The following is a 25,957-nucleotide window of genomic DNA, read 5'->3' as shown; positions in this document are numbered from 1 at the left end:
GCCCGAAGGCTTTCAAACTCCCTGTTCTATCCTCTGATCTCCTCTACCTCCATAACAAACACTTCCCCTAGTCTTTACGCTTTGTTGTTTAGCCTCTGGTCCTGTCATGATCTGCTGTGAGGAAGGGGAAAAATGTAAATCTATTTTGTTCTCCGCCTCATTTCCACACCCTTCTTCTCATATCCACGTCCCTCTTCCGTCGCCTACATAAAAAAAATTAAAAAATAAATGTTTGGGTCTTTCTCTGCGCTTCTCTAAACTAGTACTTTAGCACTCTTCGCACTTTTAAGCTTTTGAATCTTATTTTTCCTTTCCTCTAATGATGTTTTTCAGAGCTCAGCAAGTACAGAGGATACACGATTGTCATGACGGCATTTAATGTTGTTGGAGAAAGCCCTTCAAGTGCACCTGTAGAGGTTTTTGTGGGAGAAGCAGGTATGTGTTTATGCCTTATTAGGATCAATCCCATGACTCAGTTCTAAAACTTTAACCACAAACTTGCAAAAAGTCCACGGTAAACACAAAGTGCTTCTTGAAATGTAGTTGTTGTCGCTGATATGCATCTGATATCTCATTATCTGACCTGCAATTAAACACTATATTCGATATTTGGTCTGGCCTGAGCACTTAGCGCTCAGGTAATGTTAACGAGGAGTACATTCACACATGAGTGAGATGAAAATTATATGCAATCATTCCTCAGTCACACAACCTGTTTTATCTGGTTATCAGCTGTATGGGAAAGAAAAGGGGGACTTAAATCGCCTAGTGTGGACCAATTATCTGCACAAACTATTAGACAACGCAAGAGTGGATCCATTTGCGCGACCTATTGATACGCGCCATAGACCAGTTCCCACTATGCGGCGCAAATCAATTTAGCCAGTGATGTGCTGCCTGGCGGGGTACTTGTATAAAACAGTCAGTAATGTCTGCACTGAAGGTAAACCGACATCAGATATTTGTATAATATCGGATCTGTGTATTACCTCCGTTTAAATGTAGGCAGAAATTGCTTTATTTATATGGTCCCCATATACAAGATCTTTCATGAATGCTGTATGTAAGTGAAATAGAGTAGATATGACCTTCTTTCAGTCTATAGGATGTGTTTGTGTGTGTTAACATGTATCACAGCACATGTCAAAGCTAATTTAACTGTAAACTCATCTATGTAGAGCATTATGAAAGCCCATTACCCAAGCTAATTTAAAAAATGAGCCATGTGCACAAATCAGATTAGCGTGCACATCTGACCTCTCTGAAAAATGCGAATGAGAGGGATGGCACATCATTAAATACATCGTCCCTCTGGCCTGACTTTAACACACAAAGACAACAAGACCATCTTAATTGCATATCTCTCTCTATAGGAGTGTAGAATGAGCTGGAATGGGAATTCGACACATACAGCTCAAAGTCACACACAGACTATGACACCAAGCCCAACTTAAAGCTGCAGTCCGTCGTTTTTCCTCTTTGTCGCCATCTCTGTTAGAAATCTGCAATTGCAGTTATTAACTGTGCGTGGGTAGTAAATCGGCATGAAACTGCGCGGATGAACACAATGTATTGAGGCTGCCGCGTCGCTACTGTCATCAGCAATCTCAGAGTATACTTTTTGAAAGTGTCAACATTAGAATTTTCATCGGAAAATGTCATCTGAACAAGTAAGTAACATTCACTTTTGTTCTGACCAAATTCGGGGGGTGGGGGGAAGCATTGCAGTAGCTATATCATGCTGATTAAATCTAACGATTGCTTATATCACGTCAAAACGTGAAAAATATATTTTTTCTGTAGCCAATCTGAAGTCCGAAGTCTTTGGGTTTTACAACTGGTGAATCTCCAGTTGTCACTGGTGATTGTCGCTTTAAACTTTCGGGATCCGCCATACCAAGTGCTAAGCTAAATCTCCACCTCCATCATCCACACACGCTAGCCGGGGACTCCTTCTCTATGTGTACAGAAGTGACGTAATGACGCAAAGACATGCTCGAAATTCCCGCGGAAATCCACCAGTACCACTGGAATTAAAATCATTATTACAAGCTTACCGTTTTGAATCGAGGCAAGGCAAGCAGATCGTTTTGAACACTGGCTGGTTAAGTTTTTTTTCAAAAATGTCTTTTTTGATATTTTTAAACCCAAAAAAGTGCCGGACTGCAGCTTTAACAACAGATCTGTGAAATATACAGTATGTCTGTATGGACTGGGGAAGGAGTGTGCTTATACAATGAAATTGCATATAAAAAAAAAAATATATATATATATATATAAACAATACAATAATAATACAATACATATATTATTTTTATTATTTTTGTATATATATTTATTTTTATAATAATGTATAAAACTTAATATATATATACCGGTATATATTAAGTTTTATACATTATTATAAAAATAAATATTTATGCAAAAATTTTAAAAAATAATATGTATTGTATATATATATATATAATACAATAATAAAAATATTATATATATAATAGTATCCATGCTCACCAAGGCTGCATTTATTTGAATACAGTAAAAACTGTTATGTTATGAAACATTATTTGAAATAACTGTAAATGTAAATATTCCTCCAGCCATTACTCCAGTCTTCAGTGTCACATGATTCTTCAGAAATCATTCTAATATGCTGATTTGGTTCTCACGAAACATTTCTTATTATGATCAATGTTGAAAACAGTTGTGCTGCTTCATTATTTTTCAGGAAACAAAACGCGACAGCTGGCCTGTTTACAGAGACATTACATTTTACACATTTTAGTGTGTCAATAAATCACTAAACCTCTGTTTCCTTTCAGTTTAGTCACTGTCCATTATGCCACAGAGAAATGTCATCTGACATTTGGCCTTTTAATGAGACGGATAGTCTATGAAGTAAATGGTTGTCCAACTGTGGAAGTCTAGACACATGCACGTTTGATTTGTTTGTTGCTCAATTCAAAGTAATAATTGTGTGCATGTGTTCACAGCTCCTTCAGTGGCTCCTCAGAATATTCAGGTGACATCCGTGTCCTCCAGTCAGCTGGACGTAGCGTGGCAGCCTCCACCCGTCGAGACACAAAATGGAAATATTCTGGGATACAAGGTGACGATAACTTTTTTTTTTTTTACTTACATGCATGCACAAAATATTATTCATATGATTCATAATTATTTTAAAATAAGGCACAAGATGATTATTATGATATTTTTACATAGAACAAAAATGTATAAATACTGGGGACATTGACAAGAATCCATCCTGTGAACGACCCATAAGACATTGGGTATTATTAAGTATAATTGGTTATTATTATATTCAATGTTTTTAATTGTCAAATGCATATTTTCACCCCTAGAAATGACCTATAATTCCCATGCACATTATGTGTTTGCCACATTGTACACTATTTGCCAAAATTTTCAATGCATGAATACATAATGCACAATTGTTTAGTCAGTTGTGAGACCTGGCTTTTATGAAAAGTATTTCCAAAATCAGTCAGGCAGTCCATCTGTTTACCGGCATAAATAAACTGTCGTTCATCTGCAGTCTGTCTTCCCTTATCTCACTGTCATCTGTTGATTTCATCGCATTAGCTTCCACCGTTGTTTTCCTATTCACGCCATCTGTACATCTGTCTCTCATAGACATTTGAACAGGAATTGGTTATGAATCCTTCTGTTCTGTCCACAAACACACAAAGTATCAATTCTCATTTCTTATTTCATTCTCGTTTCGGTGTGTTTGTGTATTTAAAGAATCGGGGTTCACCCAAAAAGGAAACATTTGTCATCATTTTCTTGCCCTCATATCATTCAAAATCCGTATGACTTTCTTTTTACCTTGGAACACAAAAGGAGGCATTCTTACAAATGTACTTAGTTGCTCGATGAATGATGAATGTAGCATTTAGGCTTCCAGAACAGCACATATATTATAAAAAATATCATAAATGTAAGAATATACACTTCCGTATTGCCTTAATTTCATTCAAAATCCGTATGACTTTCTTTTTACCTTGGGACACAAAAGGAGGCATTCTTAAAAGTGTACTTAGTTGCTCAATGAATGATGAATGTAGCATTGAGCTTCCAAAACACCACATATATTATAAAAAATATCATAAATGTAAGAATATACTCTTCCGTAATTTGGGGTCCGTTAGATTTTTTTTAAAGGTGCACTATGTAACTTTTGGCCCTGTAGCAGTTAGAAAACAGAACTTTATGCATTTTGCAGAAGAACGTTGTTTTGGTTGTGCTTCGGCTCTGCGTTACTGTGCAGAAAATGACACTTCACAATAGATAATGCTTTACAATGAACTCTGTTAGCTATATATGGCTATATATGTATCTGTTCAGTAAAATATCTTACTCACCTGCTGAGTAATACAAACGCCATCATTAAGATAATTCTTTAATGACTTTTATGATCGTTGCGACGGAAGTGAATCAATCAAAACTAACTTTAACTGGAAAATATCTTTATTCAAGAACCGCTATAAAGCCAAAACAATCTCTGTTACCTTAAATTATCCGTTTATCACTGTAAGGCCGCTTTGAAACAATCTACATTGTTCAAAGCGCTATATAAATGATGATGACTTGACATGAAGTTATAAATCTCCAGTCTCCATTCATTGTAAATGCATGGAAAGGAGCGACAAGTACAGTCTTCATAATATACGGTTTTCATTTTCGGGTGAATATTCCTTTAAGTTTGTATGTCATTCCTTTCTTCCCACAGATCCATTACTGGGAAAAGGACAGGCAGAATGAGACTGAGAAGGAGCTAGTTTTGTTTGTTCCAGATACATCCGTGCACCTGAAGAACCTGACATCCTACACCACGTACCATGTGCAACTGTCTGCATTTAACACGGCGGGTGACGGGCCACTCAGTGCAGCCCGTAAAGGACGCACCCTGCAGGCTGGTGAGTCCCGCTGAGATCCCGTTACGCTCATCCGGATGCATGCGCGCCAGACAACCAACCGAGACGTCCAAAACATTGTCAGACATGTCATTCCTCTGGTATTACTGCTTCCGTTAAGATAGTAAATGTGGCTCTTGTTTCTATAACCCTATTTAAGAGTCTTGAAGCAAAATCTGGCAAATGAAAACAAGTGTGATTGAACCTTTGATTACCATTTTCTGTAATGCAGGTTGAACATATACAGGCATACTGTGACAGTTTTATTAAAGTAATGTTCTGGGCTCAAGTTCTATTGACTCTAGACAGCATTGGAGGCATTGATTATTACTGAAAACAATTTAAGCAAAAAATCATGTTTACTCTAATGCACTTACATAGGAAAGTCTAAAGAGCAAGACATTGTGGTTTAAAAGCAGAAACGTACAATCATATTTTTGTACAAACACTTAAAGCGCCCCTATTATACTATTTTAAAGGTTCCTAATTTTGTTTTGGAGGTCTCCTACAATAGATTTATATGCATCAAAAGTAAAAAATCACTTACATTTTCTCATAATATATATTGCACATCACCTCTTTTTTTCAAAGTGTCTGAGACGATTAGTTTAAAGATTCAGTCTCTCTAAACCACTCCTTTCTATGAGCCTAATCTGCTCTGATTGGTCAGACAGCCCAGTCTGTTGTGATTGGTCTACCACTTACAGCGTGTGTTGGAAACAAAACACACACTACCATATCTGAACTTGCACTTGATACACAGTAATACGAACAGTAATGATGGCGTCGTTCTCATCCTTTTGAAATGCATGCAAAGCGGATTCGTAGCGCAGAAAACAGAATCTTCTGGACATGTCCACTAGTGATGCGCGGGTCGTCTCATAACCCGCGGACCCCGCGGGTTACCCGCGGGTCGGGTTGGGGCGGGTAAAGAAATTGTCACTTTATTTGCGGGGCGGGTTGGGGCGGGTCATTAAAAACAAAATAAAAAAATGTCAGCCTATATGAAATATTTGGGAATACATATTTTCATATTCTATTAGGTTATTTGATAGGTTTACAATATGAAGATCGCAGCAACGTATATTGCGTGATGTGCCCAGGCGAGGCGTCACGTGATGTCACGAAAGCGGCGCGCCAAACAGCTCGCACCGCCAGCTACAAAATAAGGAGAAATAAAAGTGGAGATGGAAGACGAGGTGAGGGAGATATTGAGGTCGGGAATTTACATCATTAAAAGAAAAGAAGGTCAGGCTGCTAAATCTAATGTTTGGGTCCGGTTCTCAGAAATAGTTGCAGCAGGAGACAACAGCAGTTTCGGCTACGTGAAGTGCTTTGTAAATGTTTAAAATGTTTATCACATGACCTGATTTATGGTTCATTTCATTCATATTCATAATCGTCTGTTGTTGTCAGTTAACATGGCGATGTTTCTGCACTTTCAGGCTGTAATAAAGGCTGTTTTCATTTCCATTACAACGCATGTCTATTTTATGATCGCGGGTGCGGTGCGGGGCGGGTTGTAAAAATAGATACAGTGGTGCGGGGCGGGCTGGGGCGGGCCAAATAATTTCATAAACGCGGACCCGCGGGTTGGAAAAAAAGCCGACCCGCGCATCACTAATGTCCACAACACAAACCAAACTCGTCCAGGCCGCAGCAACAGCTACAGTGTTTGAGGGTCAGAGTAGATGTTGTTCGCGGGCAGCCAATGAAGATAATAGGCGGGCATTATGCAAATTTGTTACATTGTTGCGTGGGTATGCAACAGGAAATGAGACTGGAATTGCTCCAATTCGTTTTGGCAGTAACACTATAACTTTATTTGTTGTGCACTTTAATCTTTAGAATATATATATATATAGTTTGTATATGTACTATATATATATATATATATATATATATATATATATATATATATATATATATATATAGTACATATTTATTTATTTAGAAACTTTTCCAAAACATTAACATACAGCTTCACACAGTTAATGTTATAACGTTTTGTCTCTTTCCGCCTAAATAATTAAACATACATACAAATATGAATATAACAATAATAGTAATGATAATAATAAATTCATAAAAATAGGTAAATACGATAATGTACATGTTTACAAATTAACATAATATCATTGTAGGAAAAATAAATAAATACATACATATAATAATAATTAAATAAAAAATACATGACTAATAATTCAAATGGGTGAGTTTTTTAATGGTTTTGAAGAATGTCTTATGCTCACCAGGGCTGCATTTATTTGATTAAAAAAATGCAGTAAAAACAGTAACATTGTGAAATATTATGACAATAACAAAATAACTGTTCTATTTTGAATACATTTCAAAATGTATTTTTTTCCTATTGATGGCAAGGCTACATTTTCAGCATCATTACTCCAGTCTTCATGGTCACATGATCCATCAGAGAATCATTCCAATATGCTGATATTTTTGTGGAACGGATGTTTGAACAGACACTTTAACAGTAGTGTATTTGTGTTATTTGTATATCATTTGTTGTTGTTTTTATGGAAATCGGTTTATTTAGCAGAAGTGTATACAGGTATGTTTTTGAGATGTGGCTTCTTTCTCTCAAGCTCCTGGAGCACCCAGTCGTGTGGTGTTTTCGGAGGTGACGGGAAGCTCAGTGAATGTGTCATGGGGAGTTCCTCTGCAGCCCAACGGAGTGGTGGAAGGATACAGAGTGGTCTATGAGCCCACCGCACCAGTTCATGGTGAGCAGGATGGAGACACAGAAACATTATTCAAATCGTAATAATAAAAAGTCTTAAGTAGAGATATATATATATATATATTAGACAATATTCATAAATACCCATCTTCATTTGGCAGGTGTCAGTAAGACAGTTACAGTGGAGATCAAGGGGAATTGGCAGCGCTGGCTGAAAGTTCGTGACCTGAAGAGGGCCGTGACCTATCGCTTCAAGGTCCAGGCCAAAACCATTGCTTACGGACCCGAACTGGAAGCCAATATCACTGCAGGACCAGTGGAAGGTATGAGTAAACGTGAATGTAATAACTCATAATAAATCAAGCAACATCCCCTGCAGTTACAGACACAAGAGCTGGAGGCTTTCTTTGGATTGAATTAATTGTTGAATACGAAATGACTGCATTTAACTAGTGCTTTTCTAAAAAAACACCTTTCTAAACCCTGGGACCCACTAGAGAGATGGCATTTCATTATTTTAATTCTTCAAATGAGTTGGAGATGGAAATTAAAATAAGGCTGTGTGAACGTCATGGTTTGATTAGCGCTCTGTAATAAGAATGTGATTTTACGTAGCCTTTGAGCACTTGAACATTCTCATGACGGCGTCTTCATTGTGCTGGGATGTTGAGCCTCACACAGTCAGCTTTCAGTTTAGAATGAGATGAAGCTGATTCATGTAGCGGTGGACTCTGATTGGTCAGTATGGATTATGATGGAGTGTCAGCACTTATGTAAATGGCCAGAATTTTGAGCAAATAAATAAAAATACTGTTGTGCTTGCATGTATCCCATGGTACGGAATGATTCATTTATATACCATAGTATTGACGTGGTACTCCAAGATACACTACCTGAGTGAATGTATGTTTCTGATCAACTTAAGGGCCTTAAAGTAGTTTTGTAGATGAATTCAGTTGATTTTCTATTTCTATTTATGAGTTTCTTTCTTTCTTTCTTTCTTTCTTTCTTTCTTTCTTTCTTTCTTTTCTTTTTTAGTTAGTTGGATGTGTAGGGTCAGATAGCAAACAAATCCAGCCAACAAGTTTCCAGTATAAAACAGATATTTTCAATTTATAAATTTCTTTACAAACACAAATGTATTTATTTGAATGTATTAGTAGGACCAGATAGCACAGCAAATGCAGCCAGCAAGTTTCCGATATACGTATAACTAAAAGCGTATTAATTTAGACTTTTATTCCACCAAACGTATTGTTGTTGTTGTTGTTGTTTTAGGGTCTGTTTACACCTGGCCACTTCATGCGTTTTCTCAGGTCGGATAGCTATCTGATTTATCTAAACGATTCCTGGTCACATAAATGTGTTTACGCCAAACGGATATAAATCCGATTTTCAATTCCCGCGCTATATGCTGATTTAATGGAGTGCACCACGTCACCGAAAGCGACAGAGATATGAGCTGCATTTTATTGATCATACGCTAAAATTTCAAAATCAAAGACCGCAATAAGAGAGAGCGGCAACAGCCCTGGTAAATAAACGTGTGAGAGCATGTTATAACATATATCCTACAACATGCTCTCACACGTTTCTTTTTTAGCATTTTTGGGAGGAATAAAATTTACATATGTGGTTTCAACAACCAGATGCATTTACACTTGTCCAGTTTCGTCTGGAATTCGCCCAGACCTCTTCCTAAAGTGGTTTGAGCAATCGGATTCAAATCCGTCTTGAATGCGTTTCGGAGGGCATTTACACCTGGCCTTTTCACGATCGGATCACAGAAAACGCATGAAGTGGCCAGATGTAAACAGTATCAGTGCTGCTATTATAGTTTATATTTCTATAAACTGTTTTCCCACAATAATCACTACAAAATGCCCATACTTCCATTTGTGTTATTTCATAGTATTGATGACTTACTATTCTAAACTACCATTCTTAAAAAATGGAAAATACTAAGGATTGAGTTGACAAGTAAAAAATACCATGGTACAGGTCTAGAACTATGTACAAATACTATGGTAATACCATAGTGTTTTTTTCCCCTAGCGATGTTACTATTTTGGGTTGGTGATTGCTCATTGCTAAACACACACACATAGAGACATTCTGTGTCAGTGTAACAGGGAACGAGTAAATTGAATCATGACATCAGCTAGTTTATTTTAAAGGTGAAAGGATTTGTGGGAAATGAAGTGTGATAACAGTATACTGAATGTGTTGTCAGGTCACAGCAACCAATAAAGAGCATGTTTTGATGAAGATGTATCCCTACAGCTTCAATGTGACCTTTATGCAATCTAAACCACTTCAGAATGGCAGAGCTGCCTGTTTTACAATCCTTAGTTGTAAGCTGCAGAGAATATGTTTATTTTTTTTCCATCCTTTTCATTCCGTCGGCCTGATATTTGAAGCCTATATGTCAGTTTGAACTGTTCTGATTGATCAAAATGACCGGATCCATTAGGATCTTTGTGTGCTGTTATTGATCGTTCAGATAGGAATGAAATACCTTGTATTGTATAGGCTCCCCTGGTTCGCCCTTGCAGACCTCAGTCACAAAGTCCGCATCAGCTTTGACGCTTCATTGGTCAGAGGGTGTAGAAGGGGCGGGACCCGTCACGGGATATGTCATTGAGGCTCGTCCATCAGGTAAGCAGCAATTCATTGTCCATCTTCTTACTTCAGATCCACCCTTGACTTTTCATTATCAGTTCTTCGTCTCATGCGCTGCATGGTCTTGTAAAACCGGGCTCATTCTCAATTAACCTTCCTCTTCTCACTTCCACCTCTTCTATCTCTCTTCTCCTTACTCTCCCTCCCGCTTTTGAAATCTTGCCTTTTCAGATGAAGGATTATGGGATACATTTGTCAAGCATCTCCCACCTGGAAGCTTCTCGTACACCGTCAGTCTGGACCGCCTACGTTCAGGTGTGGCCTATGAATTCCGTGTCATCGCGGTCAATCGCTTGGGCTACGGCGACCCCAGTCAGCCTTCCACCGCTATGTCTGGTAATCATCCTCATTATATCACACCACTGCAGTTTACTGAACAATTCTTGCGAATGACAACCCATTGAACAGACTGTACATCTGTCCCACAGCTTTGTTTTTGTTTACATCAAATTTGATATGGCATTTACCCTGACTAAAATAAATTGCAAACTATAGTGCATACTTTATCAGTTCATTTTAAAGGTAATTTTACAGTTTAAAGTATTAGTATGGACATTAGTAAACCATTTCAGTGTAAAGCGTCTATTTCAGTGAGGATGTTTGAACTGTAGAGCACTGTATACACACTTTGTGGCCTCTGCTGCCATCTAGTGTCACACTGCACATTCACATCCATAAGTAAAGGAACAAGGCTGAAAAGGACAGTAAAAACAGTGATATTGTGAAATATTATTACATTTAATGTTTTAGACTGATTAAATATTAAACTTTCTATTTTTATATATTTTAAAATGTAATTTATTCCTGCGATGATAAAGCTACATTTCAGTATCATTAGTCCGGTCTTCAGTGTCACATGATGCTTCAGAAATCATTCTAATATGCTGATTTGCGTATTATTATCATAAGTTGTTTTGCTTAATATTTTGTGGAAACCATGATACATGTGTTGTTGTTTTTTAGAATTATTTGGTTAATAGAAAGATATATAAAAAAAAAAAACATTTATTTAAAATGCATATCTTTATTTTAACATTATAAATGTCGTAACTGTCACTTTTTATTAATTTAATGCATCCTTGCTGAAAAAAACATTAAACAGTAGTGGCCAAAAGTCATGTCTGACCCAGGAAAATTGGCTTCTTCACACTTTTTTCAAACTTTTTATTAAATATTTTCTATGCATATTGTGAAATTGTGCCTCGAGTGTAAAACTAATGTACGCATTCAACGTTTCAATTGTATCATTTGTCATGTATCACGACGTAGTTTTTTGACCAAGTGGTCATACCTTGCACTCATCATTCCCAGCCTATAATTCAATGAATCACTAGTGTTAGCTATATTATTAGATATTATTTTGTGAGTTTCAGTGAAAATAGCCAGATGCAACTGTGAAAAGTCATGCAGGTCTTCCAATGAAGCTCAACTTTGGGAAGAACTAAAGGAGGATTGGAAAGAAAAAAAGTTTAGTGAGTCAGTGCCCAGAGGAATGGCTGCTGAAATCAAAAACAAGGGAGAACCAACCAAATATTAATAACTGATTACATTGTAGTCAGTGTATGCTTTATTTCCCGTGGGCTTTTTGTTTTTCTATGCCTTTTTTGCATAACACAATAAACCCATATTTAAATATATGCTGGAGTTTGCCTTTCTTGACAAATAGTTTTATCATTTTAATACCTTAACCAGGTTTAGTGTATTCTTCTTCCTGATTTAACATACTCCTCACATTTTGATTGATAAATAGAACCTGAAGTGTCATTAAAAACAAATATTGTTCAAATGTTCCCTCCGGACATCACTTTTAGCCACTGCTGTAAATATATCTTGTATTCTCTCATATGTAATGTCAACAATAAATGACCAATAATGCAGTATTATTGTCTGTTGTTGTAGCTCTGTCTGAAACGCCTTTCTATGAGGAGTGGTGGTTCCTGATCGTCATGGCGTTGATCAGTCTCATTCTCATTCTGATGGTTGTGTTTGGTTTGCTCCTGCTCGGACAGAACAAGAGGTACAGGAGCTGTGGAACAGGTGAGACTTGTACAAATAACACCATTGTTATGATTATTATAAACCGTAACTTTTGGGGGAAACATTGTTAATATTGTTAATCAGTCAACACATCCCAGTGTTTGTTGGCATTACTTGGATGTGATTCTTCCCACAGGAAAGCACATCACTACGGTAGAAGAGTCTGTAACCCTTGACAATGGCGGCTTCACGGCCCTAGAGCTGAACAGCAGACATTTGAACGTGAAGAGCTCTTTCTTAAAGAAGAATGGATCAAGGTGTGGTTTCATCTGCTGTTTATAATATGTCAAATTATGGTAATATAAAGGCTACTATTACAGTAGTAAATGGAAATTGACACCATGCGTCGACTAAAAATCACTTTGACGCTAGTTGCTCTTAAGTGGTTCCGAGGAGGAGTTAGCGCTGAGAAAAGTCATGAAATCTACTTTAAAAATTTATTTATCACCTCATTTCTTCTTTAAATAGCCAGTTTTTCAGATTAAATTCAGTGTTTAGTAGCAAAAACTGATCATTTAATGTTAAAGTGTCCATATTACAGGAGTCTTGATTTTGTTTTTGGGGTCTATTATAGCTGTTCAAAAAACACGTTATTTTTAACATATTTTTCATTGTGCAAGCACCTCTCTTCCCAGTCTGTCAGTAACGCTCTGTTTACAGTAGTTTCTGTCTCTATGAAGCCCCTCCTTTCGTAAAGCTCAATGTGCTCTGATTGGTCGGCTGGACCAGTGTGTTGTGATTGGTCAACTGATTTGAGCGTGTTTTGGAAATGTCACGGCCCTTATCATAACCACGAGTTTTAACACACTACTAACGCAACTCAACCAGGGGTGCGTTTCCCGTACAACTATATAGCTCGCTGCTTAACTACCATAGTATGATGCATCGTTGGAGAAATCAACTAGCTAGTCACGACTGTTTCCAGAAACCGTATGTCGCAAAGTATCGCTCAACTACATTGGTTTATGACGTCTCGCACGTGGTGGACTAATAACTTATTTTAATTAATCTGTTTGAGATCGAATCAACGCTAGATTTTGTCATATAAGTTACAGACGTGGCATCTGAAGACTATTTCTAATTTTTCTCAGTTATTTTGCTTTATTACCAGACTCAATATTTGGCTCGTTCTTACATAGTAGAGCACGTTCGCACATGTGCAGTCTTCAAAAACGGTGCTTTAAATCTCTTGACAAGCTAAAAGATGTAAATTACATTTGTATGTATTCTAAATAAATAACACGGGTTGTACTGAATGTCAGCTTGCTTATTTTGCTAAAGATACGGATTTAGTCAGTCTACATCTCATGTAAACTAGAAACTATGCTTCTAACCACAGCTCGAGAGCTGTCGTGGTTTCGGGAAACACCAAATTGTTGAACTATGCTGATAACGACGGAACTTGCGACCATAGGTGGCTAACGATGCTTTCGGGAAACGCACCCCAGGCCCTTTAATTACATTTTTTGCATATGATTTGGCGGAAATGATTAATATTAGGGATATTGTGACGTGTTCGTCCCCGGAAGAAAACTAAAGAGTACAATGGAGGCGTTTCAGGAAGTTAAGAAACAGTGCGCACTGATATAAAGAGTAACTCTCTTTGGAGTGGACTTTATGCTTTGTAACTTCGCAGACCTTTCTCATGCTCAAAAAGCAATAACACACACTAAAATAATAAAAAAAAATTATCTTTAACTGCGGTGTTTGGTCCACAGGTCTCCTCCACGGCCCAGTCCAGGTGGGCTCCACTATTCTGACGAAGACATCTGCAACAACTACAATGGGGCTGTTTTAACAGAGAGCACCACCCTCACAGAGAAACCCACTGAGCTGTCGGAGTCAGAGGTAAACACATGACAACACACACAGAAACACTGCCATGGGGGTATGATGGAGTTTTACAGACATCTTTTGATTTAATTATCAGTATCATCAAGTTGTTCCAAACCTGTATGAATGTCTTTCTTCTGCTGAACACAAAAGAAGATATTTTAAAGAACAGTTGATGGTCCCTAATGACTTTCATAGTATTTTTTATTTTATTTTACCATACTATGGAAGTCAATGGTGACCATCAACTGTTTGGTAACCGACATTCTCCAAAATATATTCCTTTGTGTTCAGCAGAAGAAATTCATACAGGTTTGGAACAACTTGAGGGTGAGAAAATGACAGAATTTTAATTTTTGGGTGAACTGTCCCTTTAATAAAAATAAAAATGTTCCTCTTATGTCATGTGCGGGACTACATTGTATTGCTACAGTGGCATCTGTAACTTAAAACAACATTAGGTTAAGCTTCATCCATGCCAGTAAGTGTCACTATAAGCCCAAGACCACCATCGTGTCAGTCAGATAAACAAAAACTTACTTTGTACATCTTTAAACTCAATTACGGTCATGCTGTAACTTTACTGTCTGCTCTTTTTCTCTCTGGTTTGGACCCGTGCCGTCCCGTCCCCCCTCATGTAAAGGTGAGTGACAGCGACTACGAAGATGAGCAGCCCAAGCACTCGTTTGTGAATCACTACATGAGCGACCCCACCTATTTCAACTCGTGGAAGCGGCAGCCCAAAAGCGTGAAGACCGGAGGAGGGTACGAGGAATGTGCCATGACGGATGCAGAGGGGGGGTATTATCAGACTGTGGTGACCCAGCACAGCGTAGGGGGCGTCTACACCCCCACAGGGCAGCCCGCGCCAGGAACACGCACTCCAGTTACCGGCTTCTCCTCGTTTGTCTAACGAACCGTTGACTTGATACAAACGGGGGAGCCGATGACGGAAAGTACGGGACGAATCAAAACTGTCGGAGTAACGACAAAGAATGCTTTTTCACAAAAGTCTCTCATTTCCCCCGAAGCGTGTATTTTAGGCCTCCTCTCTTCAAGGAAGGGAGGGGGGTATTGAAGTATCTTATTGTTAACGTGTTAATGATTTTCGGGTGGATTTTCGCAGATTAACCATGACCCAGAAGAAGCGGAGACTTTGCACTGTGAGACTCTTCAGCAAGAGGTGGTATTAATTTTAAAGACTCAAAGACCCTCAAAAACGGATGAAGGGAATTCCTTTGTTATGAATTCCCGTTCCATAGCAACCTTCCGGGATTAGTCGTAACGTGTGGGCAAACACACGCTTGAGTGATTCACTGAATCCCGCTCTGATCTCCAAAACTCGAACTGAAGTTGAAACATCACCGGAAACTTGTACAGTGAGTGGCAGACTGGAACAAAAACGTGTTTTGTGTGTGGTTTATTCTCGTGTCTGGGACGGGCGGCTTCATTCTGGACAAAAAGCAGCACTGAAAACACTGCCTTTGCACACGTATTGCTCTCTCTTAAACCAAAAGCGGGAAAAGAAAGAAAATGTGTGCTCACAGCGGACCGTTTTCTTAGGTTAGCAATATTGTATGTAAAATATGCTGTATGTGTGTATATTTTTAGGATCAATTTTGTACAAAAACAAAATGTTTTTACTGTAGAGTAGATTTGTGCCAAGTTGATGTAGTTCTTTAGTGATACCCACAGCGGATCATTACAGCAAGTCACAATCCACACTGTTTGTTTGACTGGCTTGCAGTGTATGTACAATCCAGTCACCCAGAGAGAGGATAAGAAATGTGGGAATTCGTCCTTCTAATCCAAATATACACAGATTGCTCATCTCATTTAATGTTGAACAAATATTTATTGCAGTATGAAAGAGCATCAGAGCTAAATGGAATACGGTAGCCTACACGTGATGGTAAACGGGTGTGTAGAGGTTTCGTTGGTTGGAGTACATCGATGGTTAAAGATCTAGGCTGGTAACCAAAAGGTTATTGTGAGATTATGATGCATTCAAGTCCTGCTAAGACCATACTTAGGAGTTTGGAAATCATAACTATGCCATGTGTTCAAGTCAATATATGACTTATAAAGTCGAAACTATGGGATCAAAAAGTCAAAACTATGTCAGTAATAATTATGAGATAAAGTCAAAATAATGAGATTAAAAGGTGACTGTCAGAATTATGAGTTGAAAACAATTATAACATGAAAGTCAAAATAGAGATACAAAGTCTTGACACCAAGTCATTATGACATCAAAAGGTCAACATCAAAATTATGAGATAAAAAGTCAATTATGATTTTAAATTGTATTATAATTATGATTTTGAACGTTGAGTTTCCCATTTGTATTTTCGACTTCAAGGTGGCATTCATGTGAGACTCATAAGTGTGATCGTTCTGACATGACTTGAACGCAACATATGGCTTGAAACGTACTCTACGCAAGTATATGAACATGTTTCCAGTTATGCAGTATCGATTTCACACGTTGCGTTCAGAACACAGTTTTGTAAAGTATCGCTGTGAGTAGGTACTACATTTGAATTTACTTTGTGACCATACTATGGGTAGAATAAATGAAATTTCAGACGTACTACATCCGCCATGTTGTTACTGTCACGTGACCTTCCAAAGTCAGTTGTGTCGCTTCACTTCCATTCACAAATCCTCTATTCACAAATAGTAAAGTGTCCATTGGAGGCACACTTCAAAATCTCAGCAGAAGTAGTAGGTCATCCAGGGACTTTTCGTCTACTGTTTTCCAAATACGATTTATTCGGACATACTACTCTTTTGCCGTACTGTGCTATAAGGTAGGGAAGTATTTGATTTCAGACACAATCGCATACTTCCCTACTATATAGTAGGCGAAAAACTGTATGTGTCAAAAGAAGTATGTCAGAATTCACAGTACTTAAAAGAGTAGGCAAAAGACATATTACTTCATACAAAATTCTATCCCATGAGGCCACAGGAGAGGATTTGTGAATGTCATTGAAGCGACATAACTGACGCTGTAAGGTCACATGATAATGACAACATGGCAGATGTACAATAGTATGTCCGGGTTACATTCATACTTCACACATTCATACGCTTTTTTTAGCGTTCGTGAAGTAATTACTTATTCAAAATAAGTACCTACTCGAGAGTATGCGATTTCGGACCGAGGGGCAACTGTCATGGCGGAGTAACACTTTGAAGAGATTGTAACTGCATAAACATCCGCAGGCTTGTGTAGAGTATGGTTCAATGCCTGAAGAATCTAATTCTATTCTATGCATTTATTGTAATTTAAAACAGAGAAAAAGACAAGGACAGATTTATTGCTGTGTTGAACATCCAGATATGGGAAATACCTAATGTTGCATCCAAAGACAGATCGAGCTATGCAAGGTGTTATTGATCGGAATGAGTCAGAGAGAATAATATGCACTTCAAAGCAGGTTGGTAACACTTTGAATTGCTTTGAAAAGTTGTTAATGGGATGTTATGCCTACTACAGCGGTATTACCCACAATGCATTTTCAGTATGCACCTGAAGGCATCACAATGCATTTAACTGGATTACTCAAAATTAAAGTGAGTAATTGTGTCTTGAAATGGTCAAAATCTGAAGTATGTGCATTGTGACTTAATACTTTTTTCTTTACTTTTGAGAGTGTTATGTTGCCCTTCCAAAACTTTGATTATTATAGTAATATGTCATCGTCATTTCTGGATCTTTTATATTTTACACTGGAAAGTACCACTCGCATTCTACGAAAAATCCCAAAATACTGTAGGCCACATTTAAGCCACACATGCTCTACAAATGTGACTCATATTTATTTTAAACAAATGACATGAGTAATGTTGTGTTCATACTGCCATTATCCCCCTGGCAGGTCTTTTTATTTATAACTTATTGGTGACTAAATGCCAAAAAGAGCGTGCTGTGTGTTCATGATGCTGACAGCAGAAATGTCGTCTCCTGTACTCTTATGACACATTCACTGATGAGCAGGGGCCACAAACATATTTGGACACTTAATAATGTGTGAAGGTTTTGCATTAGACATTGAAAAAAAGTTGTCTGAATTTATAAGAATATAATGCATTGACATTGATACATTTTTAAGTGTGGCTTAAGTGTCCAACCCCTGGTTTCACAGACTAAAATGCATGTCTGAGCTGTTTTAACCGAAAGCAACTTGCACTGACATGTCTTAAAATATGGCAGTGCCATTGTTTAGTCTCAAGATGCACATCAGTAATGTTTTTATTTATCTAAGGCACATTTAAATGTCCTAATTGAACTAAGGCCTAATCCTGGCTTAATCTAAGCCCCTTTTGTGAAACCAGGCCAACGTGTTTTTTGTTTTGTTTTTTGGCTTACTGTAAGAACACTGTATCACTGTATCCCTGATATTGAGACTTCATCATTGTAGTGCACTTGTTTTGATTATATGATTAAATGGATGAGATACACATTTTACAGAAAATGTTCTCCTTTCTTGTCTCAAACACACTCCATTAAAACATTCTCATGCTGTTCAGCAGTTTTTGTCTTTCAGATCTGATCAGTAGAAAACACTGTCTGAACTGTTTTTCGGTGATCAAATGAAATGCGTTGAGGCCATAGACAGTATGGTTGAGGCGATGGGTGTCATTTTCTGGCATGTTTGCATTGGTTGCTATAGCAATGCAAGAATCAACACGTTACAGTTTCAAAGTGAAGTGACTTTTTGTATAACAAGTGGACATAAGATGGCAGTATGGAGAGAGCTGTCTCACTTGAAAACGTAGGATTTAACCTGAACGTTTAGATAACAAAAGTTATAATCACTTTAGCTTTCAACATCAGTGATACAATTAAATATTCTCAAACTCTTTAAAGCAGGCAAAGTTATTTATTAAGTTACATGTTTAAATATACAGACAGTAGAATGGAACAACTTACTGTATAGAAAACCAAAAGATGAGGCAAATGGGTGGTGATCAAGAGGGGGAGAAGAACATTACCGGTAACTTTCTCCTCGATGCATGTTTAAGCTAGCCTGGCCAGCCAGACTTACATCAAGATGTTTAGTCTGGACACTGTCCATAGACTAGGCTTACTCTGAGAGGCGGGATAAACGGCTGTCTCTCAAAATCCCTCTGCACGCAATAGGATAGCGCTACAACCAATCAGAGCAACGAAGAAGGTGACGTGGTGCGTTTTCCCACCAGCGGAGCTAATTGGTATATTAAACTTATTCCGTATCCAGTCGGCAAAACTCCGAACACATCTTCCTTTTTTAAAAATGATTTAAGTGCCGTTTTTTGCTCTTTTCTTAAAGAGAAACTTAACTCCAAGTCCTCCAGAGTCGCGGCCAAAGCCGATTTGAAAGACTGCTGTTCGACAGCTGCTGCCGCCATTCTTTGTTTACAAGTGCCTATGCCAGCCGTCGCAACTCTGTCGTCATATGTTAAGCCCGCCCCGCATGCTCTATACACGACGTGATTGGCCTGACCCAATCTGGGTTTTTGCTGCTAGAATGTGTATTGAGAGTTGCTAGACTGGCCCTGGCTGCAAAATACATTTTGCTGCCGCTAGGGGCGTCTAGATTTCTAGGCTATGTTTAAGCAGTAGTACCTAGATTGTACATTAGGATACTTTAATATCTCTATTAAGTTCATTCATTTCAGTTTATAAGCTGTCAGATGAGACCAAATGTGACATAGTTACATATTAGAACACAATAGTAAATAAACAGTTTGTAGTTGTCCTGTGAAGCAAATGGTACAGACGAGTCATTGAGGAAATAGCATACTGTGATGAGAAAGGCCTTTGTGTCACGTTTAATTCACATGTATACTTTTAAAAAGATTTTTGAAGTATTAGGGCAGTAAAGAGTTCTGCCCATATTTGCTCAGCACTACATTACAACACTACTGATATATAGCCGTGAAACACTTGACTTCATCACATCCAGTGACCTTCACTAACTATTGATCAGGACAAAAATATTCCAAACCTGGAAAACATTGAATGTATAATGTCATTGCTGTTTTCACGTTTATTTTTGTATGTTTATGTAATGCAGGGTTTCTATACCTAATAATATTCCTATACCCAAACTTTGTTGTCATACAAACCCCTTATTTAGATAAGTGTGTGTGCAAACATGTATAAATATATATACACAAGTAATGTAACTGTCTCTGAAAACAAAAAACAAAACAAAAAAACACCCAATTTCCACATCATATGGGACAATACTTGAAAAGTAAAGGGATTTTAATCAAAACTGGCGTTGCTCTTTAAAATAACAGTACAAAACTTTGTAAAGCATCTAATCAAGTTTACAGCCGGTCATATTTGCACAGATAATGCAAATGAAAATAGCATAGTCAGCATCATTCAAAAAGTGCTTTGCCAATTTAGAGTACATGGAAACAGTTTATATAAATATCTCAACTTGTCAGCAGACAAACACAGAAAGCATTCAGGTCATTTTTTTTTTTTTTTCAAATTTACTTTGGAAATGGCGAGTGGTGGATGTTCATTTAAATGCAACAATATGTTACACTTTCATCCAAATGCTTTTTTCAGCCAGTTCTCATTCTCAGACTGACAGATCTCAGAAAACACCATATGGCATTGCAATATTTATGGCCAATGAAAGAGTTTCTCTCATTTATTCCATCAAGAGTCTCTCTGCCTCTCCCAAAGCTCTCTCCATTTCCTCCACATCCAAAGTGAACGATGTCCTCTCCTGCTGGAGCTTTTCATGCACTTCCGTCAGGTCCCTCATGGTGTTCTGCACTTCCTGGAAGCAAACCGAGATTGACAATATCCTCACTGAACCCATTCTAGGTCATGCCATATTCTAGCAGTTTTGGAGAGGTGCACTCAATAACATTTAGAAGGATTAGAACATTTCAAATGAATATTTCATCGGCTGTGGACCTGGCGTTATGATTAATTATACAGCCTCTAGCCCAGCAGAGCAAAATGTGTGTAATTTCATCCTCATATAAATCAGTCTTAGTGAAACATTTGTATTAATGTCTGGTCAGTGCCGTGGGACATTCAAATCAGGATAAATAACCTAGAATTTTTGAATATTAAAAAAAATTAATACTCACTAGTAAATTTGCTGCATGCTCTTGTGCAGTCTCACCGAACAGCTTCAGCTCAGTCAGGAGATTTTGAGAAACCGTCTGTCATTAGAAAGAAAAAAAAAAGGACACAAAATTGTTAACTAACTGAGGGCCAATGTCTGTAGCCGCGTTTCCATTACAGATTTGCGCAAATGTTTTGCGCTTTTATCTAAATATCGATACAAAACTATTGCGAAATGACGGCGTTTCCATTAACCGATGTTATGCGACTAAAACGTCCTTTTTTCTCTCGCGATAAAGTCATTCTAAAAATCACGGCAGCGGACGTTGGTTTATATAATCTCACAGCCACCGCATTAGACATTATTATTATTATTATTAATGGAAGGAGACGTACGTACGTGTTATCCAAGCATTAATGGCAGGGAAAAACCCTTATATTCCAAACGAAATATAAGGAGTTTCTGGGTGTTTCACCCTCATTTCTGCGCTGAGGTTTTGATTGTCTCCTTGTTTTGATTGAGGTTTGACTCTGTCTCCTATTCCAAACGATCCATGTAGGCTACTTTTGTGTCCATTCGTTTTTTCCTTTTTAAACCCGTAATTGAAAAACGAAAAATAAACGGTTGTCTTTTTAAAACGCAAAGTTGAACACCACAATTTTAATTTAAACTGGTTACACCAACTGCTGCGCAAAAAAGTAAATATCGACGAATTTTCAGATGTTTGTTTAATGACTTTTTCCCCCTTTATTAAACATGTAAAATATTCACAAATTAATATGGAAAACATGTTGATTTTACTGGTTTTCTAAGGCCAAATTAGAACCTGGAATTGACATTTTCCCGCAGTGCTGAATAAGAAGAGCCATTAATATTATTAAACTATTGTTTTCTAACTCGGCTAAAAACATCTCCATCTCCGCTGTTAAGCAGATGCTCTTTTACTGTGCGTTCACACCGGACGCGAATAGCGCGTCAGGCGCGAGTGATTTCAATGTTGAGTCAATGCAAAGACGCGTTACACGCGTTTTACGCGCGTAACGCGTCTTTGCATTGACTTAACATTGAAATCACTCGCGCCTGACGCGCTATTCGCGTCCGGTGTGAACGCACCATTAGAGAGAAATGCACCTTTCATACGGATTTACTAATCAGAACAAAATGTATAGCTTTCGATTCGAATTTGTTCGTTTTAAAGTGGACATTTCAAGCTTTAGCCTACATATATATTTTGTTTCAGTTCTCGCGCTCCAGTTCACGGAGATCATGAAAACGCGCCTGATTGTTTTATTTTATTTTACAAAAGCACAACATTTTCTTGTTATTGTTTACACAAATAAAAGTAGTTACAAATAATGTATTATTATTTTCTGTATGACCAGAAATTATAGAGTAGGCTATATTAAGTTGTTTCACTGTTAATAGGAAAATGCAAGTGTTCACGCCCGCGCCTCCGTGCCATGTAGTGCGCGCTCCACACTCCACACATACCCTTAGATATGCGTCAAAATATTGTGTTTATTTGTGATAATCTCAGCTCTGTATTATTATTGTCTAACCCGTATTATGAATGACATTTGACGAATTGCTTTGTTCCTTTTTTGGATTAAGCGTCATCTAAATATGTAGCCTAGTAAATGTTATAATAATGATGATAATTATTATTATTTGCGTACACGGACCCCAAACACACCGCGTCTTCTAAGTCAGGTGACTGTAAATGCGCAAAAACTGTTTCCATTGCAGTTTTGCGAAATATTCCTTTTTCGAATTGGCTGAAAAACCTCCTCATGCGAGCGTAAAAACTTGTTTGCGATAAACGAGAGTTTTTGCGAAATTGACGTGTTTCCATTGAGCGTATTTTCAATTCGCAATTTCAATTTGCGCAATTTGAAGGGTAATGGAAACGCGGCTTGTGACTCCGGTTTAACACTAGCCTTGCACTGTCAGGACTGATTCTCCAGGGAAAACTTGCTATAGACTAGAATTAGACTTCATCTGTATTCAGGAATGGAGTCTTACATGTCTGCTTTTACATCAGAAAAGTAATCAAACAAAAAAAAGAAGAAGCAAATAATCTGGTGTGACAGCATAACAGATTATTGTACAATATGGCTGATTATATAATCAATCCCTATTATACGTGTCTGCAGTGACCATTAGTCCATGTATCAGGATCTCATGTTGCCAAAAGGCAAAGAATCTAAGAAAAAGGTTTATAAGATTCTTTTATTTTTAAAATCTCACACACACAGGTTGGACAATGAAACTGCAACACCAAGTTTTGGTTTAGGCCATCCTTTTATGGCCAATACAGCATCATTTGGTCTTGGGAGTGACAGATACATGCCTTTCACTGTTTTTGAGCCGTTCCTCTTCCAGAACAGTGGCCAGGTCACTATGTGATGCTGGTGAAGGAAAACGTTTTCTGACTTGCTCCTCCAAAAAAACACCCAACAGATGTGGGAAAGACAGTGAAGGTGCACTCATCAGAGAGAACAATATGTTTCACAAGATTTGCACTGTTGGCAGAACTTGGCACCATTGAAACCCGAAGTTTGCCATTGTCATGAGTGACCAAAGGTTTGGCTGCAGCAGCCTGACCATGAATATTGACTCTGTGAAGCTCCAGATGAACAGTTTTGGTGCAAACAGGAGAGTCGAGGTGCGCATTTAATTCTGCAGTGAGTTGGGCAGCTGTGGTTTTATGTTTTTAAGATACAATCTGGGTTAGTACCCCTAGACGTCCCTTTCAGACAGCTTCCTCTTGCATTGACAGTTACTCCTGTTGGATTTGGTTCGTCTTATGTGGTGGTATGCCAACATTAACCCTGAATACTGTGGCTTTCGATACACCACAAAGACTTGCTGTCCTGGTCACAGATGAGCCAGCGAAACACGTACCAACAATTCATCGTCTTTTGAACTCTGATAGATCTCCCAATATGTTTTGTGGATTAAAATATTTTATGTACAGCTGTGCTATTGCTCTGCCAATTTAACCTTCACACTCGGCTCTTACTGATGGAATGTGAAATCAGTGAAGATTGGCCACGCATTTATATGCATACAACCTCCAACAATAGGCTATATTGGCCAGTGTTTCAGATTCATTATCCTGTATGTGTGCGTGTGTTGAGCATTGTTATAATTTATGTATAACTTTGATGAAAAGTTAATTAACTTCAAATGTTGACTACTGTATATAGGATACCAAAATAAATATTTAGCAATTGAAAAATAGCATTTAATATAATATAAAAAATATATACAAATACAGAAATCAAAATGAGTTACCATAACTTCTCGTCTTTGTTCTTCCTTCTGTTGTGCTGTCTGACCCAACTTTTCCCCTGAAACTGAATTTGAGGCGGTTTAGATTACAACTCAACAGAACAGACTGCTCTTCTTCATGTGTCAATCCAACAGAGCAATAAAATAAATCATCACCTGGGTCAAGGTTTTCTGCAACGAGGAGAACGTGGCAGTCTCGCAGCTGTTTGTGAATCTCTCTATTTTCTCCTTGGAGGTCTGTGCATCGCAGCTCCAGTTCAGTCACCGTTTCCTTCAGAAACATGATTGTTTTAAGTATTAAATGTATTTGACTCGACTGACTTCAGCAAATACTTTAAAATAACACTGTGCACTCTTTGATTCATTTGTCTTTAATGCATTTGAGCAAAACACTGTGTAATCACCTTCATTTCTTCAAGCTGTCTCTGCAGGTCTTCATTTGTAGTAGTCAATGCTCGATTATGCTCCCTCATATCATTTTGTTGTCCATATCTTGTGGTTGGCCTAAGAAAATCAAAATAGTATACATTTCCTTTATACAAACTGGACAGTATTATCTTACTAGTAGTCAACTACGTTTTTATTTGATAGGCAGACTATTAATTTCACACCATGATACTTACGCTTTCAGAGTCCTGTGCTGGCTCTTCCTGAAAAAAAAATATTACATTTAGATTTAATTTCATTTAAAATGAAACTAGGTATTGAGGTAAAGGAAATATTTGCTGAACGTTTGAACAAAGATGCCCACTTATTGTTCGTGTCGGTCTTGACATGTGCGGCTCTGGGCTGTGCAGAAATCGCCGCGTCTCTCATCTGAACTCTCTTCATGTCTGAATGCTGCTTTCTGGACAAACAGAGAATGTAACGTTACAGCTTTTAATATTTAAGAAGAATATTGATCGAGGCGATGAAATGCATACAATTACACTAAAACATCGACTGCCTGAATTACACTAACACCATGTTGTCAAGAAATTATGTTTGCTTTTTCTAAAAATAATAATCTAACGTTATTTTCGAAACTATGTAACGTTACTATGCAGCATTTTGCACATGTCACACTTCGCTTCTATCTCTTGCCATGCAATCTACAGTCATAAAAAATGATTTTAAATTATGTATGAATGTGTAATAAACTTACCACACTTAACGTTAGCTAATATCGATCTGCAAATAAGGTTTTAAAAGCGCCCTAAATATTCAAAATAAACTACGTCACTTCCGCTTCCTTTACAAACCCGATTTGACTGAGGTTCATTTATAACGCTAAACCTAAGTGTATGTGTATACAAATATATAGTGTTGTAAGATTCTTACAAAATAAATTAATTCAAACAAAAAGAATATCACGCGAAATATTTGTAATTTTATTTAAATGGTTA

The 25,957-nt window shown here is 37.7% G+C and overlaps 2 protein-coding genes across 4 annotated transcripts in view; one reads left to right on the top strand and one right to left on the bottom strand.

The window, feature by feature from the left end:
* sdk1b (sidekick cell adhesion molecule 1b) overlaps positions 1 to 19,778 on the top strand; it is a gene marked incomplete at its 5' end in the record, with an annotated part of 213,756 nt that extends 193,978 nt beyond the window's left edge. For all 3 annotated transcript variants that reach the window (XM_079615867.1, XM_079615866.1, XM_079615868.1), the window contains 11 exons: positions 334 to 435; positions 2,991 to 3,106; positions 4,751 to 4,937; positions 7,541 to 7,678; positions 7,797 to 7,958; positions 10,168 to 10,293; positions 10,489 to 10,653; positions 12,217 to 12,354; positions 12,491 to 12,611; positions 14,073 to 14,202; positions 14,831 to 19,778. In XM_079615867.1, the coding sequence (XP_079471993.1) occupies positions 334 to 435; positions 2,991 to 3,106; positions 4,751 to 4,937; positions 7,541 to 7,678; positions 7,797 to 7,958; positions 10,168 to 10,293; positions 10,489 to 10,653; positions 12,217 to 12,354; positions 12,491 to 12,611; positions 14,073 to 14,202; positions 14,831 to 15,100 (1,655 nt within the window). In that variant the 3' untranslated portion in view covers positions 15,101 to 19,778. The remainder of the gene's footprint in view (positions 1 to 333; positions 436 to 2,990; positions 3,107 to 4,750; positions 4,938 to 7,540; positions 7,679 to 7,796; positions 7,959 to 10,167; positions 10,294 to 10,488; positions 10,654 to 12,216; positions 12,355 to 12,490; positions 12,612 to 14,072; positions 14,203 to 14,830) is intronic.
* Positions 19,779 to 19,840: 62 nt separating this feature from the next.
* Positions 19,841 to 25,837, bottom strand: knstrn (kinetochore localized astrin (SPAG5) binding protein). Its single transcript, XM_079616461.1, has 8 exons — positions 25,717 to 25,837; positions 25,324 to 25,419; positions 25,196 to 25,222; positions 24,977 to 25,076; positions 24,729 to 24,843; positions 24,576 to 24,637; positions 21,301 to 21,375; positions 19,841 to 20,981 (listed from the first exon to the last, which is right to left on the bottom strand). Exons 2-8 carry the CDS (start codon positions 25,401 to 25,403, stop codon positions 20,850 to 20,852), a joined length of 591 nt encoding a protein of 196 aa, XP_079472587.1. The 5' UTR covers positions 25,404 to 25,419; positions 25,717 to 25,837; the 3' UTR covers positions 19,841 to 20,849.
* Positions 25,838 to 25,957: the final 120 nt, after the last annotated feature.

Source organism: Phoxinus phoxinus (assembly GCF_949152265.1).
Source record: "Phoxinus phoxinus genome assembly, chromosome: 6".
NCBI lineage: Eukaryota > Metazoa > Chordata > Actinopteri > Cypriniformes > Leuciscidae > Phoxinus > Phoxinus phoxinus.
The sequence above is the reverse complement of the archived record's forward strand: the minus strand, read 5'-3'. Positions and strand labels throughout refer to the sequence as shown.

What these genes read in the sequence shown, in the direction of transcription:
- knstrn (XM_079616461.1), bottom strand. Translation starts at nt 25,403, where the DNA reads ATGAAGAGAGTTCAGATGAGAGACGCGGCGATTTCTGCACAGCCCAGA. An exon ending in TGCAGAAAACCTTGACCCAG is followed by an intron (nt 24,638 to 24,728) that starts GTGATGATTTAT and finishes CCTCAAATTCAG; the next exon opens with TTTCAGGGGAAAAGTTGGGT. An exon ending in AACAAAGACGAGAAGTTATG is followed by an intron (nt 21,376 to 24,575) that starts GTAACTCATTTT and finishes TTCTAATGACAG; the next exon opens with ACGGTTTCTCAAAATCTCCT.